The sequence below is a fragment of the Antedon bifida genome, chromosome 4, assembly GCF_963402885.1.
Source record: "Antedon bifida chromosome 4, ecAntBifi1.1, whole genome shotgun sequence".
Lineage (NCBI taxonomy): Eukaryota > Metazoa > Echinodermata > Crinoidea > Comatulida > Antedonidae > Antedon > Antedon bifida.
In genome coordinates, this window is record NC_136229.1 from 27,010,571 (window position 1) to 27,030,590 (window position 20,020).

Genomic DNA, 20,020 nt, shown 5'->3' on the forward strand with positions numbered 1-20,020 from the left:
TTTGGTCTACTTCGCGTTGCGGGAAACAATAAATGTAAAATAAATATACATGCATGTATATGTATTCGCAAGAATCATATCACCCAGACTCTGGTGGCAACAAAAACTGCACGAAAACGGTGGTGGTTTCAAAACTTAATTTTGCTATTGTAGACTAGGTTTTAAGCTAGACTTCATGCCACAAAAAAGTAGAAGGTCATCACTAACAGAAACTGTTTATATTAATATAAATAAACGTCCACTTGCGCATATTGATTCAAGATTCAAGAAATTTTATTGGTCCACTTAAAATAGAAATTCATTTTGTTTGACATAATTATGACAATAAAAGACAATAAAACTACAAGAAAAATACATCAAATTACATGCACATGATTGTTTTGTTTTCTCTTTTGTGAACACCACCTTTATCCACACACATTTTCCCTCCAGGGTGAACACAACTTTTTTTGGATATATATATTTGTAACCGTTATATTTTTGCATCTGCCTTGCCATTTTCATTTTGCATTGACTAGTCCTTGCTTAAGATATAAGCATTTTGTCCTAGGATTGTTTGATTGTGTAACAAAAACTCATAACAAAATGAATAAATCTTCATATTTTTTTCTTATCTGGATTGGTGGTCTAAGCATAACAAAACAGAATAATGTAGCATCTAAATATTTAGCTAATTTTGCAAACTTAAGCAAATATATCCGTTATATAATCATTGTTTCATTGTTTATGCTTTCTTTAAACTTTAAATCAGCTATTCTGCACTTTACTAGCGCTGATATTTTTCACTGCTTAATCTATATTTCAATTTGCTACCATCAATAAAAACTTAACAACGATGGGAACATTGCTTGCGAACACGTCATTACTACCGATGTCTGTTTTGGCCAGTTGAACTACTCTTTTTTAGCATTCTTATTGCTGTTGTACAAATTGTACCAATTGCTACTAGTTTACTTGATACTACTTTATTTTGCCATTGATATTGCTAAAAAAATGAAAACTGACTATTGCAGTGCACTCTTTTGTCGTTTTCTTACGCTAAAATAAACTGCTTATAATGTGCTTTAATTGCTCTTGCTATTTTAATGATGTTGCTAATTTCTGCTAAAAAACTTTACTTTTATAATACTTTTACTGTTGTTTAAGCTGCTGAAACTGCTATTGCGCTATTGTACAGTTGATATTGCTAATTTCTGCTAAAACTATTTTTCCATGGTGCTCAATGAACCAATTTTCTACTTACAATACAAAATAAATATATTGTGTGTACGTTATATAGTATGTGTGTGCATAATGAGACAATGACATAAAATATTAAATATTCAATTCAAAAACTGCCGCGGATGATGCCTATTCTGGTGACTACAACCTCGCCTAGGCCTATAGGGAGTGCCCAAACATCGAACACTTGATTGCAATGGGTTTCTCTACTTGATAGAATCCAACATTAATACTGAATTTGAAGATCATACAGAGAACGATTAGACAATGAATAATTAGAAACGATATTGTTAATTCCTCTCTACCATTAATCCGATATCGACTAAAATACCCTAAAATACAAGAAAACTGTCATCAATAAATCATACTATTATCTCCTTAAATGAATTTATTACGATCCTTCAGGTAGTATGTACCAAGTATTTCATCTTCTTTTCCAGTTGAGATCTGAACACATCCCAACAACGTGCATCTGCCTGTGTAATACCAAAACCCTTCGCAGAAAATATTTCCCAGACACAATTGAGAGCATTGTATCAAATATCGACAATTGTGCTCAGATATTGTTTGACCATGAACGCGCTCATTATTGAAGACTTTCTTCAAGGTAGCTTGTTGGCGGAACTTTAATTCTAGAAAAAAAAGTAGTAATACAATAACAGCAAATTATTTATTACATGTAATTGAAAATTATTTGCTTAATTTAAATGTTAATGATAGTTGGATGACGGCTTGGTTGAGAGGATTATAGAAAGAGGAGTAGAAAGGTGAGCAAATCTATTAAAAGACAAATTAAGACCATAACAATTTCGTTGGTGACTACTACTAGAATGATTTTTTTTTTTTTAGGCCTTAAAATAGTGGTTCATCAATCAACAAGATTACAAATTCATCTTTTAATAGCTATGTTGTCTCGCTTTACAGGCGTGTAGATAAAGCATCTAAATGAAAATTGTTGAACTAAATATGATGTGTTTTGTGAAGCTCTCTACTAAACGTGAAACGTATTGATACCATCAAACTAGTAAGCAGTTAGTTTCACTTCGTGGCGCCACTAACGATTTCATGGCAAAAGAAGAGTTTTATTTAACTGATGAACACAAAACCTACTATTAAACTGGAGATCTCTTGCCGCTTTCATAGCCAATTCGTTGAGCACTTCATTGTACACTTGTACCATGGCTAAACTGGTGTCAGTAGCCTTCACGACAACTTCTTTATGTTCAAATTCCAAATTCGTGAATGAAGTATATCCGATACTGGCAATTTCTCCATTCCTCCAGAGTTTTATATTTTTGTTCTTTCCATCGAAGGTCACACCAATGAAAGTCCAGACGTTCGGTTGTAAGACAAAAGCTCGAGTCAGTACAGTATCATTGTAGTAAACCGTTACCTCAGAATGATAAAACTGCAAATCTGACACGGTTTGTGTAATAGTAAGGTAATGATCAGTGTTACCAAGACGTACAATATCCCCGACCGAGTTGTTGTCAGAGTGAAAGTGAAAACCTAAGGTGAAAGATTTACTGGTAAAGACACTTGCTGTAAACGACGTCTTGATATCAATGCGATTTTTATTGGTGGGACAACTTGGTGTTTCGTTAAGGTTCAATGTAGAGCTGTATTGGTCTGATGATAGTAACGCTGCATAATCCAGTGCTACTATTCCTATAGGATTTGGAATATCTTCAGAATCTGAAAAGCAAAAAGTGTAGTTTCAGAAACGATCTTAATTCTTCTTTTCATTAATTTAAACTCGCCAAATACAGGATGGATACATTCATCGTGCTGATATGCTATATCTTATTAGAGGCTTAGGGGGTGTAGAAAGAGTCATGTCGAGTTACAATCCTGGCAGTAGGTCAGGATTGAATCCTGTACATTGGATGACAAGTACGTTAACCACTAAGCTACAGCTAGTCATTGGCACCAGCAACAGAATCGTTCATGTTGGAGAACTTATGTATTATACAGTAGCATGCATGAATTTATGTATTATAGCATGCATGAACTAGCAGTAAATATGGTAGTAGTGGTGGCGGTAGTAGCAAGTATAGAAAAGCATCACATTTCAGCAGTAGAAATTGTAGTGAGATTGTAGCAAACAGTAGTAAGGAAAGTAATTGTTGCAGTAAACAACAGGCGTAATGTGGAGCAGTAGTAGCAGAGGTTAACAAGCTTAGCCGTGTTATAGTATGACAGCTGCTGCTAGTAGGCCTACTATGAGTGTCGTATAGGTGCCGTTACACGCAAAGTTGAAGAAAAAACGTAGAAACATACCAAGTGGACAGTATTCGTTCATTTCACCAACGTCACAATATTCCCATTCAGTATCTGCATCGTTGGTATAACACCACGGTCCTCCTGCTTTGCCATCCGGGTTCCTGCACAGATTATGATCACCAATTCCTTTATCTGGATCTTGTATAACAGGATGAGGATGAGACATCCAGTTCTGACAAACTCGACCGTTCTTGGTGATGGCCACAATGCCTCGATAATCTTCACCAGATTCAGTTAATCTGCATTCGTCTATAAGATTATCATTAAAGTATCGATTAAAATGGAACAATGTATAATCGTGGATCGTACAATGCTTAAATTATCAAATATTATTAGATAAATTCATCTGGTGGTCCAAATAGTTTTCAATACTTTTTTAAAACAAAAATAAACCTACTATAAAATAAAAACAATACGACTGGTGGTGCTGTATAAAGTAATGAAAGTCTATTCGAAACATTTTTTTGAAGTAGTATAGTAGTAGTAAAAGTACAAAATTTAAAAACTTAGTATCGAATATCATTGATCACTTTATGACACAATTTAATTGCTTTCTTGGTGACACCACTATTATTCAATTCAATTTCTTTTTATTTCGGAAATATCATCCATATTAATAAACTTATAAACAGAAAAAGAAAAATCGTAAACTCTAAACTTAAGTATATAGAATGCTTCTCCATCTACAATACATTTTGGAGTTATGGAGCATATGTTTGCAAACACAAACAACAAGGATATTACCATACGTTGAATAGCAACTGCTTCTCCCTATACTGTATAATGCCTATAAGCTTTGTTGCAAATAACGCAACCATTTTCATACATACTGCAATTTGCCCAGTACCATAGAAATATTTGGTAATCCAGCATCTCATTTGTATCATATGTTGTGCATGTATTAAGTAAGGTTAAGTGTTTTATACAATAAGAAAATACATGTGAAACACATGTGATGTTGTATTACCAAATATCTCTCTGACTGGAGAAATATAGATACAATACCAACAATCGATACAATAATTGTATTATGGCCTTTAATTTGTTATGTTGTTAATATAAAAATATAATACGCATTTTTAAACCTACTTATTTCAGGTTCGGCCTCGTTATATACACGCATCTCACAAATATGCAAATATTCTTCTCTGGGATTCCATATAAACACATATCGACCTCTGGTTCCTTTCTGGCACAGAAAATCAATGATTGGGCTTGATTCAGTATCAGTAACACTTTCGCCACATTTTTCTGCACTGTCAATATCTGCTTCTGAACTTGTTTTTACTTCAGCACCTTCAAGCCTGTTATCAACCAAATCTAATAAAGAGTAATCAATAATTAAAATTGATTGTTTGAATGTACTGTGATAAAATTCGTTCGTTGGTAGACCGGCCGAGGGTATGTGAGTCAATCATAATTGTTTTTTAATTTATGTCTTTAGGCAATGTGGCCAATGATTACCACTAGCAAAATAATCACTGTCCTATCAGATAGGTGGTAATCCCCCTGATACAGGGGCTATTTTGTGAACCAGTTCACCGGGGTAACCCCCTACTCTTCTCGAATAATGAAATGGGTTCTTTAAAGTGCAGGTTATAACTGTGTACACTGGACCTACGGTGTATAGTCCTTATCCGAGAAGATTTGTTCTACCACCAGAACTAGAAGTGAGTCGGCCTCGAACCCTTGCCGATGTTGTTGGCTCTTTAGGTACGGTAAACGGTGTCCCTGCCTTAACCGCTCTGCCATTTGACTCGTAATAGATTTGCTTACAGATTTTAACCACCAAATGTAAAAACCTGTTCAATAATTGAGTTTAGCTAGAGAATTAGTTTATGACGATTAAAATTAAACCGTTTGCCCCCGAAATAATCCGCGCAATTCGCACGCAATGTAACCCACGACGATGTAGGTGATTCCTGCCAACGCAAAATGATGCGTTGACAATAATTAACCGCGCTATAGATATAGAACGTTATTACAATTGTTGGGCACATGAGCGACAAAAATGTGCTCTTTTGAATGTGATAACCTACATAACACCAAAAGAGATCCTATGACAAATAGATTTACTCACAGAGTTTAACCATCAAATGTAAACCTGTTCAATAATTCAGAACAGAGCTAGAGAATTAGTTCATGACGATTAAATCGAATTTAGGTTAAACGATTTGCCCCCGAAATAGGGTGCTTTCAATAAAATTAAATAAAGTTTGAATGTTGTTAATCAGTCAGTGTTAATGGTACCTGTAATGTATTTATAGTCTATCAACGAAATTACAAAGTGTGACAAGCATGTGTTACAAATTGTGACAGACGGTTATTACAAAGTGCGACAGTTCGGTTATTACAAAGTGCGACAACTTTTATTACAAAGTCCGACAGGTATTACAAAGTGCGACAACTTTGTTACAAAGTGCGACAGGTATTACAAAGTATGACAGGTATTACAAAGTGCGACAGGTATTACAAAGTGCGACAACTTTTATTACAAAGTGCGACAGGTATAACAAAGTGCGACAACTTTGTTACAAAGTGCGACAGGTATAACAAAGTGCGACAACTTTTATTACAAAGTGCGACAGGTATAACAAAGTGCGACAACTTTGTTACAAAGTGCGACAGGTATAACAAAGTGCGACAACTTTTATTACAAAGTGCGACAGGTATAACAAAGTGCGACAACTTTGTTACAAAGTGCGACAGGTATTACAAAGTGCGACAACTTTGTTACAAAGTGCGACAGGTATTACAAAGTATGACAATTATTATTATTAAGTGCGACGCAACATACGTGCTTGCGTTGCGTCTCAGTGGTAATCAAGCATTAGAGACAAGCCTACTTACCATATGCATATTGAACGCGGTTGATTACAGTGACTCTTGTTATGTTATATTCTTTTTCCAGATCTACTCTTAACCATTCACCCGTGGACGTGCCTGTAAATAGAATAAAGATACAGGTATTCGTGAAATGATCGCCCAGGATCGTTTTTAAAGGAAGTAAAGTGATATGAACCGGAGTTCAGACAGAATAAGGGGGTGTTTGAAGAAGGAGAAATTAGAAAGAGAGGAGGAAGCCTATTGATCATGAATTCTAGTAGGCCTACAGGGTTTATAGGTTTATTTGCCTGTGCATGTTCGATATTTGTTTTTGTTTCTACTGATACATCATAAGGGATCGAGTTGTTTTCGAGTAGAGCAGAGATAAACTTTTATGGAATATAAATATAATAACTAAGAAAAGAGAGGTCTTTTATCGGTCACAGCTTAAAACATTGTGATCCTTATTCGAACTTCTCGTATAAGCGGACACATCTATAAACCTCCACGCCAATTTCCCGTTTCTTCGAAAAGGTGTCAGTACGAATCTATCTAAAAATATATATTTAACACATTTCATATCATTTGGGGATGATCATCGAATAAACTGAACTTTTCTCCAATACATAGATGTATGTAATTAGGCCTACCGTCTGTGTGCGTGCATCCACTCTCAATACCGTCTTTGCCGTCAGTTGCCTCTTTAGAATGACCTGATTTCGATGACGTGGGTTTCTTGAAGGAGAGATACGCTGAAATAATAAAAACGTAATTTTAATTTTTAAAATAACACATTTAATAATCGGATGTTTATTAATGTCACTTAATTGTAATAGGGAAAGTGAAATTGTAGTGATAACTGAAATAATTCTATATTGAAATAATACTCGTTGCGTTGGGTTGCACATTGTATGTTCCCTCCAATCTTATAACTTTACAAATAGAAAGAACTTTGTAATTTTCTTTATAAAACGTTATAAATACAGTAGGCCTAACTATTTTGTATTCATTTCCTCACTCAACTTAATTCATTGCAATAAACTCTCTACATTTCACGACAAAATCGATTGGTTTAACCTATAAACAACTGTTTTTCTTTTATATATAATTGTTTATTTTTATTTATTTTTTCTTTTACTAAATTTATTTTTTATTTTCAAGTATCGCTTGCATGTTAAATCATATTTAACTATAGGGTACTGTATTAATCATGGAATCTGTGATAGTGTAAAGTACTTTTTATTTTTGAACGATGTTGATAGGTATAGGTATCTTGTATTTTAAATATTTGTATTTTATGCTTCTCCTTCGGGAGGTTTTTGAAATAAATAAATAAAAAAACATACAGACATGGTTTTGTATACCTACTACGATCAAAGCCATATAATTACAGAGATGACAAACGTCATCAGGACCAGTCAACTGTAAATATAACATAGCATTTTGAGGGAATTCTTCGTCCATGTTATTAACAACCGGGAGGTCCAGATATAGAAGCTTGTTCGTAACAGTTTAAAGATAATGGTCTTTTTCCGATTTAGAAATCTGTTCATATCGAAAATCGATCAATGTTTAGTAAACACTAACTCAAATTTCCTTGGCATTTTAAAACATCTATTTAAATACTTATTCACAGAAAGTAGTTCGAATAAGCGCAGCACTATTTTGACATTGAAAACAAAATCTTCTTGGTCATAACAGTTAAAAAGATAATGATCCTACATTTCTTTTCCGATTTAGAAATCTATTCATATCGAAAATCGACCTACATTTATACGAAGGAAATGTACTCGTGCTTTTAATTATTATTACATAATGTACATTTAATCGTAATGTAACGTTTCAATTATTAGATCAAACAAACAATTGTACTAGCTTTTGTATAAATATACTCTAGCCTACTTTGATGCCTAACACTAAAAACGTGTGCCCTAAGGCACAATACCATAATCTCCAGAGTTTTGTCCGGTGCTTTGATAAATCCGAAACCATTTATCATTTCGTTGTGTCCGTCTCGTTAATGACCTCACCGTTGATAAGTCTTGAAGGTCCCAGCAATTGATATAGAATATTTTATTTTCAATAATTAGTTAACTCTAGTTAACTCTAGATAAAAACGAATGGTTATTTAAGAAAAGTGATAAGATGAGTGAATGAGTGAGTGGGGGAGGGAGTGGAGGAGTGAGTGGGGGAGGGAGTGGAGGAGTGAGTGGGGGAGGGAGTGGAGGAGTGAGGTTTAAGACGTGGAACCGTAATCCACAGCCTCATGTCAAGGTTTCGATGCTAACTCTTTCTATGGTTCTGGTGGTAGAACGAGTCTCCTCGGATAAAGATTATAAACCGTAGCTTCAGAGTGTTGGCCCTACACAAATGCTCGTGTGCACTTTAAAGTCGTTCTAGATGAGTATAGGGGCTGGGTTACCCCGGTGTACCGTACTATTTACAAGATTTGGGATTTGAGTTACGGTTCCCAATATCTCCAATTATATATCTTTTTTTAAGCGCTAAACCCTTGTTTCTAAAAGAGCACCGTGAAAAATGTTCAGTATAAAATTTAGTGTAACATTATAAAGTATATTTTTCCAACGTCAAATATACTCTTAATTTGCCAATTTGTAAATGTTCTATTGATTTGTTTTGTTCTTATTTTATGTAGGATAATGTCCTTGGCATTTTAAAACACCTATTTAAATAATTATTCACAGAAAGTAGTTCGAATAAGCGCGGCAATATTGACATTGAAAACAAAATCTTCTTCCTTTCTTATCACTGTTGTTGAAAACGGCACATAAAACACACTCTTATTCTTACCATTTTATTATTAATTATGTATGAAATGAAAGATAGCCTACTCACCAGATTCGCCAACTTTCAAAAGAGACAAAATCACAAATAAAACGCAGACAAGTTTCATTTTGGTGTCCATTTGTTGCTGGTTGGATCACAAATAAAGTACTTGTTCTTAACACCCGATAGAAATACTAACCCGTTTATACGTTAGTAACCATGAATAGCAAAGTTATAAATCTGTTCAAGATTCATGCGAATTGGAAAGCGTTGACTAAAGCGCATGCGTATTCATATTTTCATCTACTGCTTGTGACGCGGTAAAAAGCACAACCAATAGGGAGGTTTCGCAACGCTACGAATACGATAACGAAAACGGATACGTCATACATTTATGAAACTTTTGAGCTGATCCCCATTTCATATTCGTAAAGCGTATTTGTGTTGACGAATATCACCAGTCATATTCGTAACTACAAAACGAGTATAGTTTTTGATTATTTTCCACATTTTGCATTTGAATCAGAAATGATTCATGATTATAATATAATTATAGATTTATTGAAAGTAATTTACTAAAAGTAATTTACTAAAATAACAAGTCGATTTTGATAAATAGCAGTTTTTAAAGTGCTCACTCGCTTTGATGTTACGCTAGGCCTAGGCAGCCAAGCAACACGTACCTGCTGCGCTTCGAATTTCAATTTACCGCAGTCACATTTTTTTTTTTTGGATCGACGGCGCCCTCGATTTTTGCAGGCTTACGAAAACGAATACATGTGCGTGACGTATTCGTTTTCGTTATCGTATTCGTAGCGTTGCGAAACCTCTCTAATGTTCGATTTTCGCGAATTTCAAATAGTCAACAACAGCCTTGAATTCACCTCGCAAAAAGTATATATAATAGAATACGCAAGCGCATACAATTCTTTCTTCGAAATGTTCAATTCAAAGTGCATTCGTAATATAGAAAATGTATAAAAGCTTTGACTAAATGAATTAATCGCTTAATAATAATGTAGGGCCTGTAGTAGGCCTAGTCGTGCTTGTAATCAAACAATTATGCACATAAAATCAATATTTCATTGTATATTTTAATGGTAAAATCAAAGTAGTGACAACAAGAAATAGTACATAATAGTGTATTAAACCTTCTATACAATAACAAACTTAGTTTGCAAACTCAGAGTTTGGTAAACTTTGCAGCTTCTGAACCCTGGTTTGTACAAGTTAAGCTAAGGCCTAGTTCATAGTCCTAGTAAAAATTGGTTTTCATACGAGTTTGACAAGACAAGTCTGCTACTGTAGAACAGTTGTTTCAGAAAACTGCTAAAACCTACTGATTTGCATGAGTTAATCAAATACGATATACGAATGAAATGTACTCGTGTTTGTAATTATTATTACATAATGTACATTTAATCGTAATGAAACGTTTCAGTTATTAGATCAAACAACCAATTGTACAAGATGTCGGATAAATATACTCTAGCCTACTTTGATGCATAATTCTAAAAACCTACTGATTTGCACGAGTTAATCCTATAGACCTAGTCGGATGTTAACTAAGTCTTAGTAAACATTCGTTTTCAAACGAGTTTGGCAAGACAAGTTTGCTACTGTAGACCACAGTTATACAAGCTTCAGAAACTACAGAAACCTAGTTAAGTTATAGGTATATGATAGTCTACACTTAGTAAGTTTTTAAACGAGTTCGAAGACAAGTTTAGTAGTTTAGACCAATTGTTTCTGAAAACCTAAAAGCTATTAATCCACACTAGCAAACTTAATTTACAAACCTGAATTTGTTCTTGGTGTATTAATTCTAAAGCCTAGTTTACACTAGCAAACATTACCAAATGTTTGTTTATCAACTCGGAGCTTGTAAACTAAACTTCTGCAGTTTGTCAACTGGTCTGGTCTAAACTATAACAACTTTAGAACGGTTTAATTGACAAAATCAAGTTTGTAAACAAAGGTTTGCCATTTTAGATTAGGCAACATTATGTTTGATCAAGCTTGCAAGTATAATATAGACTAGGTTTTAGAATTAATAAGTAATAGTTATGATAAATAGTATTTATTTTGCTTGTTAGCACATTATTTAGTTTCTTTCGCTTTTCTCATGACATTAATGACTTTGCCAATTTTAATTTGTTTGTATGTCTGGATCAACTGGGGTATTGGAATGCTATTTCCTAATATTTAGTGGTTCATGATTATTACACCAAAAAAGGCCGAGGCTAGAGTTTGCTTTCCATTTACAAAACACGTGGACTTTTCTATTTAAGATCAACATAATTTCATTTCATTTATTTATTCGACATCATGTCCTGGGACCCCAAAAGCAGCAGAGTCACCATATTATAAAATGTATGGGGCCCCAGAAGAACTTAACTACATAAAATTAAAAAATCAATATACATTTAAAAATTTAAAAACAAGAAAAAGCGGACAAAGAAAAAGAAATAAAACCGGAGTCGATTTAGGAATCAGTAAAATGTTGTTTTAACTGCCTGAGGAAAACAGAAAGAGAAAAAAAGGACAGACGAGTCTGTGAGGGAGGAATGAAGAGAAGACCAAAGAACAGGGAAACGATGGATAGGCGAAGATTTGAGTGAGTTTGTGCGAGCATAAATATTTTTAAAAGTTAGGGAGTCAAGATAACGAGAATTGATTACGATATGATCAGTGACACTATTACAAATATTAATATTATACAGACATCGAAAGACAAACGAGATTAAACAAGAAATATTTCTTACAAAAAACGCTGCTCGACATTTTAAAATTAATCATTGTTCTTTCTTCAGATATATTTATGATTCCCTATTAAAAAGATGTCCTTTAATCCCAAAAATACATACAAATCAAAGATAGTTCTTTAATTATGAATCACATGCCCATTAAAAATGGTCAATTTTTAACTTTAATGTTCTGTGTGTGTGTGTGTGACCTCAAGGCATGCAACTGAATACCCTCTACAGACAACGTGACTTCAAGTGAGAAAATTCTTTCCAGTCTGTTGATTCGCGTCAAAAAATTAAAGGGCGAGAATCCAAAATCGTTCAACCGTGAGTCCTCATAGACTCTCTTTTCCCAGACGTTTTTTTGGGTCCAGCAGCTGGGATCTATAAATTATAGTCGAGTTTACAAAGTCGCAAAACTGTCGGCCTTAGATACTATAACTGCTGCTTGCTTTATATCTATAATTTAAAGGAGAACTAAGGGGAAAACAAGGGTGCATTAAAACTGGTCTTGATATAAAGATGATACTTGCTTTACAACATACGTGGACTACTTTCAATACACATACAGCTTGAAGAGATAGAGTAATATAATTAACAAGTACTTGGCTTTACAATACCGTTTGTGAGATTTCGTCAAACCCAGTTGTCTTGTTTGATTAAGATTTTTAACGATCACAATCATTTTCGATCACATTATTCTAAAGTTAGCACTATATATAATATGATCCAAGCTGCACTAATATTCACTACCGAATCGCAGAGTTAAAAGACAAAACCGCAAATATATAATCATAATATAGCCTACTAGCAATTTAAATTTACCAAAAACATTATGCGCAGTAATTTGATAGAGCGCAATCATTCAGTTGGTCCAATCAGTAATAACGATTCTCTTACGATACATAATTGTTTCTATTTATAAATGTGAATAATTGTTGAAAAACATCAAATACTAGTACTCTAAACCTATAATAGGCCTAATTTACAGCCAAACACGCATATATGTTTACCATATGCATACTGTTTATGTTTGGTCTAGTTTAATTCACAGTTTACATGTATTAAAATTTGTAATACTCCATTCATTTTTTGCAACATTAATAAACAATAAGCAACAACGTTGTTAACTATTATATATACTACTACTATAACTTAGTACATTTTAGAAAAATGCTGCGACAAACATGATTTTGTTCTAAATATCCTAAATTTGTAATATATATCAGACGTATTATTATCAGGCGTTGAATGTTAATTTAAAAAATGTTTCCTAGTTGTCTTTTTTAAGCTTTTAATGTTTTTCTAGATGTTACGTGTTTTTAAATGTTTGATTGCTATTAGTTTTAAAGTTTTTATATCTGTAAAATTGTACTAAATTCAGCCTTTGGCTGCCTGTATGATTTCTCTGATTGATTAAATATACCTTGAATAATAAATCGTAATATTTCGCAAGATATATTTTTAAATAATCAGGTAGTATGTACCAAGTATTTCCTCTTCTTTTCCTGTTGAGATTTGAACACATCCCAACAACGTGCATCTGCCTGTGTAATACCAAAAGCCTTCGCAGAACACATTGCCAAGACACAATTGAGAGCAATTAATTATAGATTGACAAGTGTGCTCAGAAATTGTTGTTCCTTGAAGACGCTCATTTCCATCGACTCTCCTAAAAATAGCTTGTTGGCGAAAATTCAATTCTTTAAAAAAAGAAACACAATCAAGATTAGATTTACCTTTATTTTATTTCACACATTCAATAACAACTTAAACCAATTAAATGACGGATAAGCTATAATAATTGTAATTATAAAATATTAAATTGAGACTTAAGGGGTTTAATAGGAGGAGTTACATCCTTGGCAGCACTCGGTCAGAATTGAACTCTGAACCTTGGAATTGGATAGCAAGCATGTTTACCTCAAAACTACAGCTCTACTACATTGGTTATTTTAATCGAGGTTGTTAATAAATAACAAATTAACATTATCATTTATATAGCGCATTTACACAAAGATCAAAGCGCGAATTCTGATCATCATTTTGGTGTTTTGAAAACAGGTTCGTTTTTTTTAAATATAATTTAACATTTATGCAAAGCAAAGCTTTCGATTACTATAAATATACTTACTGTTAAACTGGAGATCTCTTGCCGCTTTCATTGCCACTTCGTTGAGCACTTCATCGAATACTTGTACCATGGCCAAACCGGTATCAGTAGTAGTGAATGCAATATCTTCATGTCCAAATTCCAAATTCGTGAATGACGTATATCCAATGCTCGCAATTTCTCCATTCCTCCACAGTTTTATGTTTTTGTTCTTTCCATCGAAAGTCACACCAATGAAAGTCCAGACGTTTGGTTGTAAGACGAAAGCTCGAGTCAGTACATCATCTTTGTAGTTAACAGTTACCTCAGAATGATAAAAGTGCAAATCTGTCACGGTTTGTGTAATAGTAAGATAGTGATCATTGTTACCAAGACGTACAATATCCCCAACCGAATTGTAGTCAGAGTGAAAGTGAAAACATAAAGTGAAAGATTGGCTTGTAAAGACGTCTGTTTTAAACGCCGTGGTTGGACAACCTGGTGTTTCGTTAGGGTTCAATGTAGAGCTGTATTGGTCTGATGATAGTAACGTTGTATAATCCAATGCTACGATTCCTATAGGGTTTGGAATATCTTCAGATTCTGAAAAGCAAAAAGTGTAGTTTCAGAAACTATCTTAATTCTTGTTTTCATTAATTTAAACTCGCCAAATACAGGATGGATACATTCATCGTGCTTATATGCTATATCTTATTTTAGGCTTAGGGGGTGTAGAAAGAGTCATGTCGAGTTACAATCCTGGCAGTAGGTCAGGATTGAACCCTGTACTTTGAATGACAAGCACGTTAACCACCAAGCTACAGCTCGTCACTGGCACCAGCAACAGAATCGGTCATATAGCATGCATTAATTTATGTATTATAGAAATAGGTAAAAATAGTGGTATAGCAGTAAATATGGTAGCAGTGGTGGCGGTAGTAGCAAGTATAGAAAAGCATCACATTTCAACAGTAGCAATTGTAGTGAGATTGTAGCAAACAGTAGCAAGGAAAGTAATTGTTGCAGTAAACTACAGGCGTAATGTGGAGCAGTAGTAGCAGATTAACAAGCTTAGCCGTGTTATAGTATGACAGCTGCTGCTAGTAGGCCTACTATGAGTGTCGTGTAGGTGCCGTTACACGCAAAATTGAAGAATCGTAGAAACATACCAAGTGGACAGTATTCGTTAACTTCACCAACGTCACAATATTCCCATCGAGTATCTGCATCGTTGGTATAACACCACGGTCCATGTGCATTGCCAATCGGACTCCTGCACAGATTATGATCACCGATTCCATTATCTGGATCTTGTACAACTGAATGATTGTGTGGAGTATGTGACATCCAGTTCTGACAAACTCGACCGTTCTTGGTGATGGCCACAATGCCTCGATAGTCTTCACCAAATTCTTTGACTCTACATTCATCTATACGATTTTAATTATATGTTCGATTAAAGTATAAGATAAAATTCAACATTCATAATAAATAAAACATTGTATGTACATTAGTAAATTAATTCAACGGGTGGTTCTCAATATATTATTAAGTTTTGAATGGTTACTTTTTTGTTTAAAAAACCCTAATTTTAATCAACAACTGGAGGTGTTGTACAGTGTCATAAATATATTACAGGCCAATTCAAACATTAGCTTAAGTATAGTAGTCAAAAGTTTAAACCAAATTAACACTTATCCAATATTGATCACTTAATTGTAACGCACAATTACATTTATTTTTGCACAAATAACAGAGCGGTATTCATATATAAACCTTTCTAGTCTTCATTGCCAAAACCAAATTCCACTTGCATTTATCCGAGCCTACATGTGAACGACTAACTGTAAATATGGATTATTTTGTGCATTAAACAATAATAATACCGCATTTTAAACCTACTTATTTCAGGTTGGTACTCGTTATATACACGTATCTCGCAAATGTTTAAATATTCATGTCTAGGATTCCATATGAACACATATCGACCTCTGGTTCCTTTCTGGCACAGAAAATCAATGATTGGGCTCGATTCAGTATCAGTAACACTTTCGCCACATTTGTCTGCACTTTCAATATCTTCTTCTGAACTTATTTTTACTTCAGCGTCCACGAGCCTGTTATCAACAAAATCTAATAAAGAGAATCAATAATTAAAATTAATTGTTTTAATTTACTGTGATAAAAGTTTGAGTTGAGGAGCGACACACCATATCATTCATAAGTAGTGAAACAAGAAATATTGGATTCATTGTTGGTAGACCGACCGAGCGCCTGTGAGTCAATGATAATAGATTTACTCACAAATTAACCACCGAATGTAAACCTGTTCAATAATTGAGTTTAGCTAGATAATTAGTTTGTGACGATTGAAAACGAATTTAGGTTAAACGATCTCAAATCCCCCACCCCACGAAATAGGGTTTTTTCAAAAATTTTGATCAAGTTTGTATGCTGTTAATCAGTCAGTTTTTATTGTACCGCGCGGCAATTCGCACGCAATGTAACCCACGACAATGTAGGTGATTCCTGCCAACGCAATATGATGAGTTAACAATTAATTAACCGCGCTATAGATATAGAACTTTATTACAATTGTTGAGCACATGAGCGACAAATGTGTGCTCTTTTGATAAACTACATAACACCAAAAGAGATGAAAATCCTACATTTTGAATTCAGCTGGTCATATGACGTACAATAATGACGTCGAATAATCTATCGCTTGTGAATGGTAAACTCACTTTTGTTGCGCGTACGTGCTTGCGTTGCGTCTCAGAGTAATCAAGCATTAGAGACAAGCCTACTTACGATTTTCTCCATATAAAACGCGGTTGATTACCGTGACTCTTGTTATGTTATACTCTTTTTCCAGATCTACTCTTAACCATTCACCTGTAGACATTCCTGTGAACAAATAAAATAAAGGTAGGTATTCGTGAAATGATCGCCCAGGATTGTTTTTAATGGAAGTAAAGTGATATGAACCGGTTAAGGCAGAAACGGATTGCTGAAGAAAAGAGAGTAATTGAATTGAATTGAGAGAGGAGGAAGCCTATTGATCATGAATTATAGTACAGAGTCTATGTAGGTTTGCACAAATACGTTTTTAACTTAAGAAACATAAAAATTAAAAAATGTTTGTACAAATCGCATTCTACTGACCATCCTTAGTACATTCACCAAATATGAGTCCATTCCGACTTAAAATAAAACTATACGAGCAGGTTAAAAATGACAAAATGCTCACATTAATTGCACAAAAGTGCTCAAAATGAAAAAAAAATAAGGAATTTTTAAAATGAAAATAATTCTCCAGAATGCACAATAACCCCCATTTTAAAAACATTTATTCTGGAAGCCATTGAGTTGTAAATATGAATTCATGTACACATTTGACGTAAAAAATATTGCGACGTCATCAACTAGCCACCAAAAAATTGGGGTTTTTTTTTCTCTTTCGTCATAGATTATCACATTCAACAGAGCGCATCTAGTTTATTTGGACCCGGTTTCCTCAAATTTTAATATTTGCTTTCAAAGAGCGTGCACCGCGCTTCTGCCTGCCACATTTTCTATCAAATCTTATATTTATTTGCTCAATTCATTATCTTTCGAAATTGTCATCTTCAAGTTTATTTTGATAATGTCATCATACCAGTCAGTTATCAAAACCAAATTAGAACATGATGTGTGGACGTGTCCGTAATTTCATCTATGCTACACTGTGTATAGATATACTGTACAGTATACTGTATATGTAATATATGGTATAGAATAGGCACTTCTCAGGTCATAGGATGGCATACATCAATATTTTTCGATCGTATGTTAACGTACGTGCATGTTTAAAAAATTTAATTTCAGTAACATTATAAAAATGATTAATCAAAAAAAGTAACGAATTAAATTCTAGTTCCAAAATACATCTGGCCACCAAAAAGACGAACATACTTGAAACCAATAGATCAATTTACATTCTTGAGGATCATCATCGAATAAACTAAACTTTAACCCTATATAAGATAATACAGTAGATGTATTAAACCTACCCGGATATCCGGAGTGCGTGCAGCCTTCCTCAATGCATTGGATAGTGTATACCACGATCGGAAAACACCCCTATTTGGGGCAAATCGTTGAACCTAAATTCGTTTTGTCAATAACTAATTATCTAACTCAATTTAATTAGTAAACAGGGTTACATCAGGTGGTTAAAGTCAGTACCGAAAGTACGAACCAACTTGATATACCATCGAGTAAACATTCTAGAAGTAACGCGCGAATTACCGAATTTTGCCCTTACGTAAATTTATATATAGATAATATTTTATATAATAAATATATATAATATATAGAAAATATATTTTAAAAATGTCATATCAATTGGGGATGATCATCGAATAAACTGAACTTTTCTCCAATACATAGATGTATGTAATTAGGCCTACCGTCTGTGTGCGTGCAGCCTCTCTCAATACCGTCTTTGCCATCAGTTGCCTCCTCAGAATGACCTGATTTAGATGAAGTGGGTTTCTTGAAGGAGAGATAAGCTGAAATCAAATTTATCATAATAAAGTCCTATTTTACATATCAGGAATTTTAAAAAAAATTATTAAATAAAATAATATAAAGGCAACATTCGAATTGTTCTTTGGAAATTACACACATTTTGAATAGGACAAGTCAATTTTAAACTTGTGTCAACGCTTTCTACTGTGTTTTGTTGGTACGGAAATACATGGAAAGAATATATATTTTCTATCCAACGCATTTTGAAGAAATCCAGTAAAATTACGGGGTACCGTAAGTATCACTGTTCATCTAAGCCTAAATATGTCACTAATTATTTATTGTCCCAGAAAACATGAAAACCAAATATTTAAATAGGTCATTTTGTAGTTTTATTAAAGAGACAAGAAAAGACAAAAGAAACGGTTAAATTAAAGAACAACTAAAAACCCATCAATAAACTATGAAAGACAATAATATAAATAACTGGATTTACAGTTAGGGGGGAAATGAAAAAAAAATCAGCACTGTGGTCATGTTACAAGAATTGTCAAAACAATATAGAATATCTGATAAAAGTAGGAAGCCTTTTGCCATTTTCTCCCTGACCTTTTAAGTATTTTAGTTTTTAATAATTTCACATTTTTAAAAAGGCATAGCCTACGAGGTTTTGCCTGGTTTTTTGAAGAAATGTCTAAGCTGAGGAATTTACTCCGATTCTGGTATTCAAAACCTCTTATGAACCAGTAACATACGTACGTACGACAAAAATCATTTTCTGTTTTCTGATTGGCTGATGATCTAAAAATGTCGTTATTATTTGCATGGTTTTGATAGAATAGCGACGCATTGCCATAAAGGTTCGTTGTGTAAGGAATAACATATAAAGTAGAAATGAGAGATGTAAGACATTTTTATTCAAAAGCGTTGTTAGACGCAACGAATAAAATCAATCAAATCACTTACATTATCCTTGCGTCTCTAGTGGGAACCAAGCATTTAGCTTTAGCATTTGATTCAAGTTGAGTACGGTAATTTTTCCAATAATTTGTAAGTTTAAAGTGTGTGGACTTCCACAATTTTATAAAGATTTGCAAGTAACTAATGCTTTATACTACAGTACAGTAATTAATTAAATTTCGACCAAAGGTCATTAATTAATAGTAGGCCCCTATATTATTTGTATTATAAAAATCTGAAATGATACTCACCAGATTCGCCTACTTTTAAAATAAACGAAACCACCAAAATTACGAATACCAGTTTCATTTTGGTCTTTGTTTGTTGCTGGTTGGTGCGCAAATAAGAATGTATTATAAGCAACACCCAAATAAAAATTAATTAGCAACGTTATAATATACGTCACCGTCTTTTTCTTCAAAAGTCAAACCAACATGATGAAAATGCGCATGCGTCACACAACTGAGCGAATTGAAGCCTCTTTTCCAATTGGCGAATTTATTTTCGCATCAAAAGCGTTTGACTTCTTCTGGGCATGTGTATTCATATTTTCTTCTACTTTTTGTAACGTGTTAAATTGAGCAACTAATCA

At 33.8% G+C, this 20,020-nt stretch overlaps 1 protein-coding gene across 1 annotated transcript; it reads right to left on the minus strand.

Annotated features, from left to right (window-relative positions):
* Positions 1-283: 283 nt before the first annotated feature.
* LOC144839839 (uncharacterized) lies at positions 284-19,754 on the minus strand. The gene is made up of 7 exons (XM_078695383.1): positions 19,680-19,754; positions 18,408-18,509; positions 16,768-16,863; positions 4,594-4,824; positions 3,502-3,753; positions 2,332-2,916; positions 284-1,853 (listed from the first exon to the last, which is right to left on the minus strand). The coding sequence occupies exons 1-7, from the start codon at positions 19,735-19,737 to the stop codon at positions 1,600-1,602; spliced, it is 1,578 nt and encodes a 525-aa protein (XP_078551509.1). The 5' UTR covers positions 19,738-19,754; the 3' UTR covers positions 284-1,599.
* Positions 19,755-20,020: the final 266 nt, after the last annotated feature.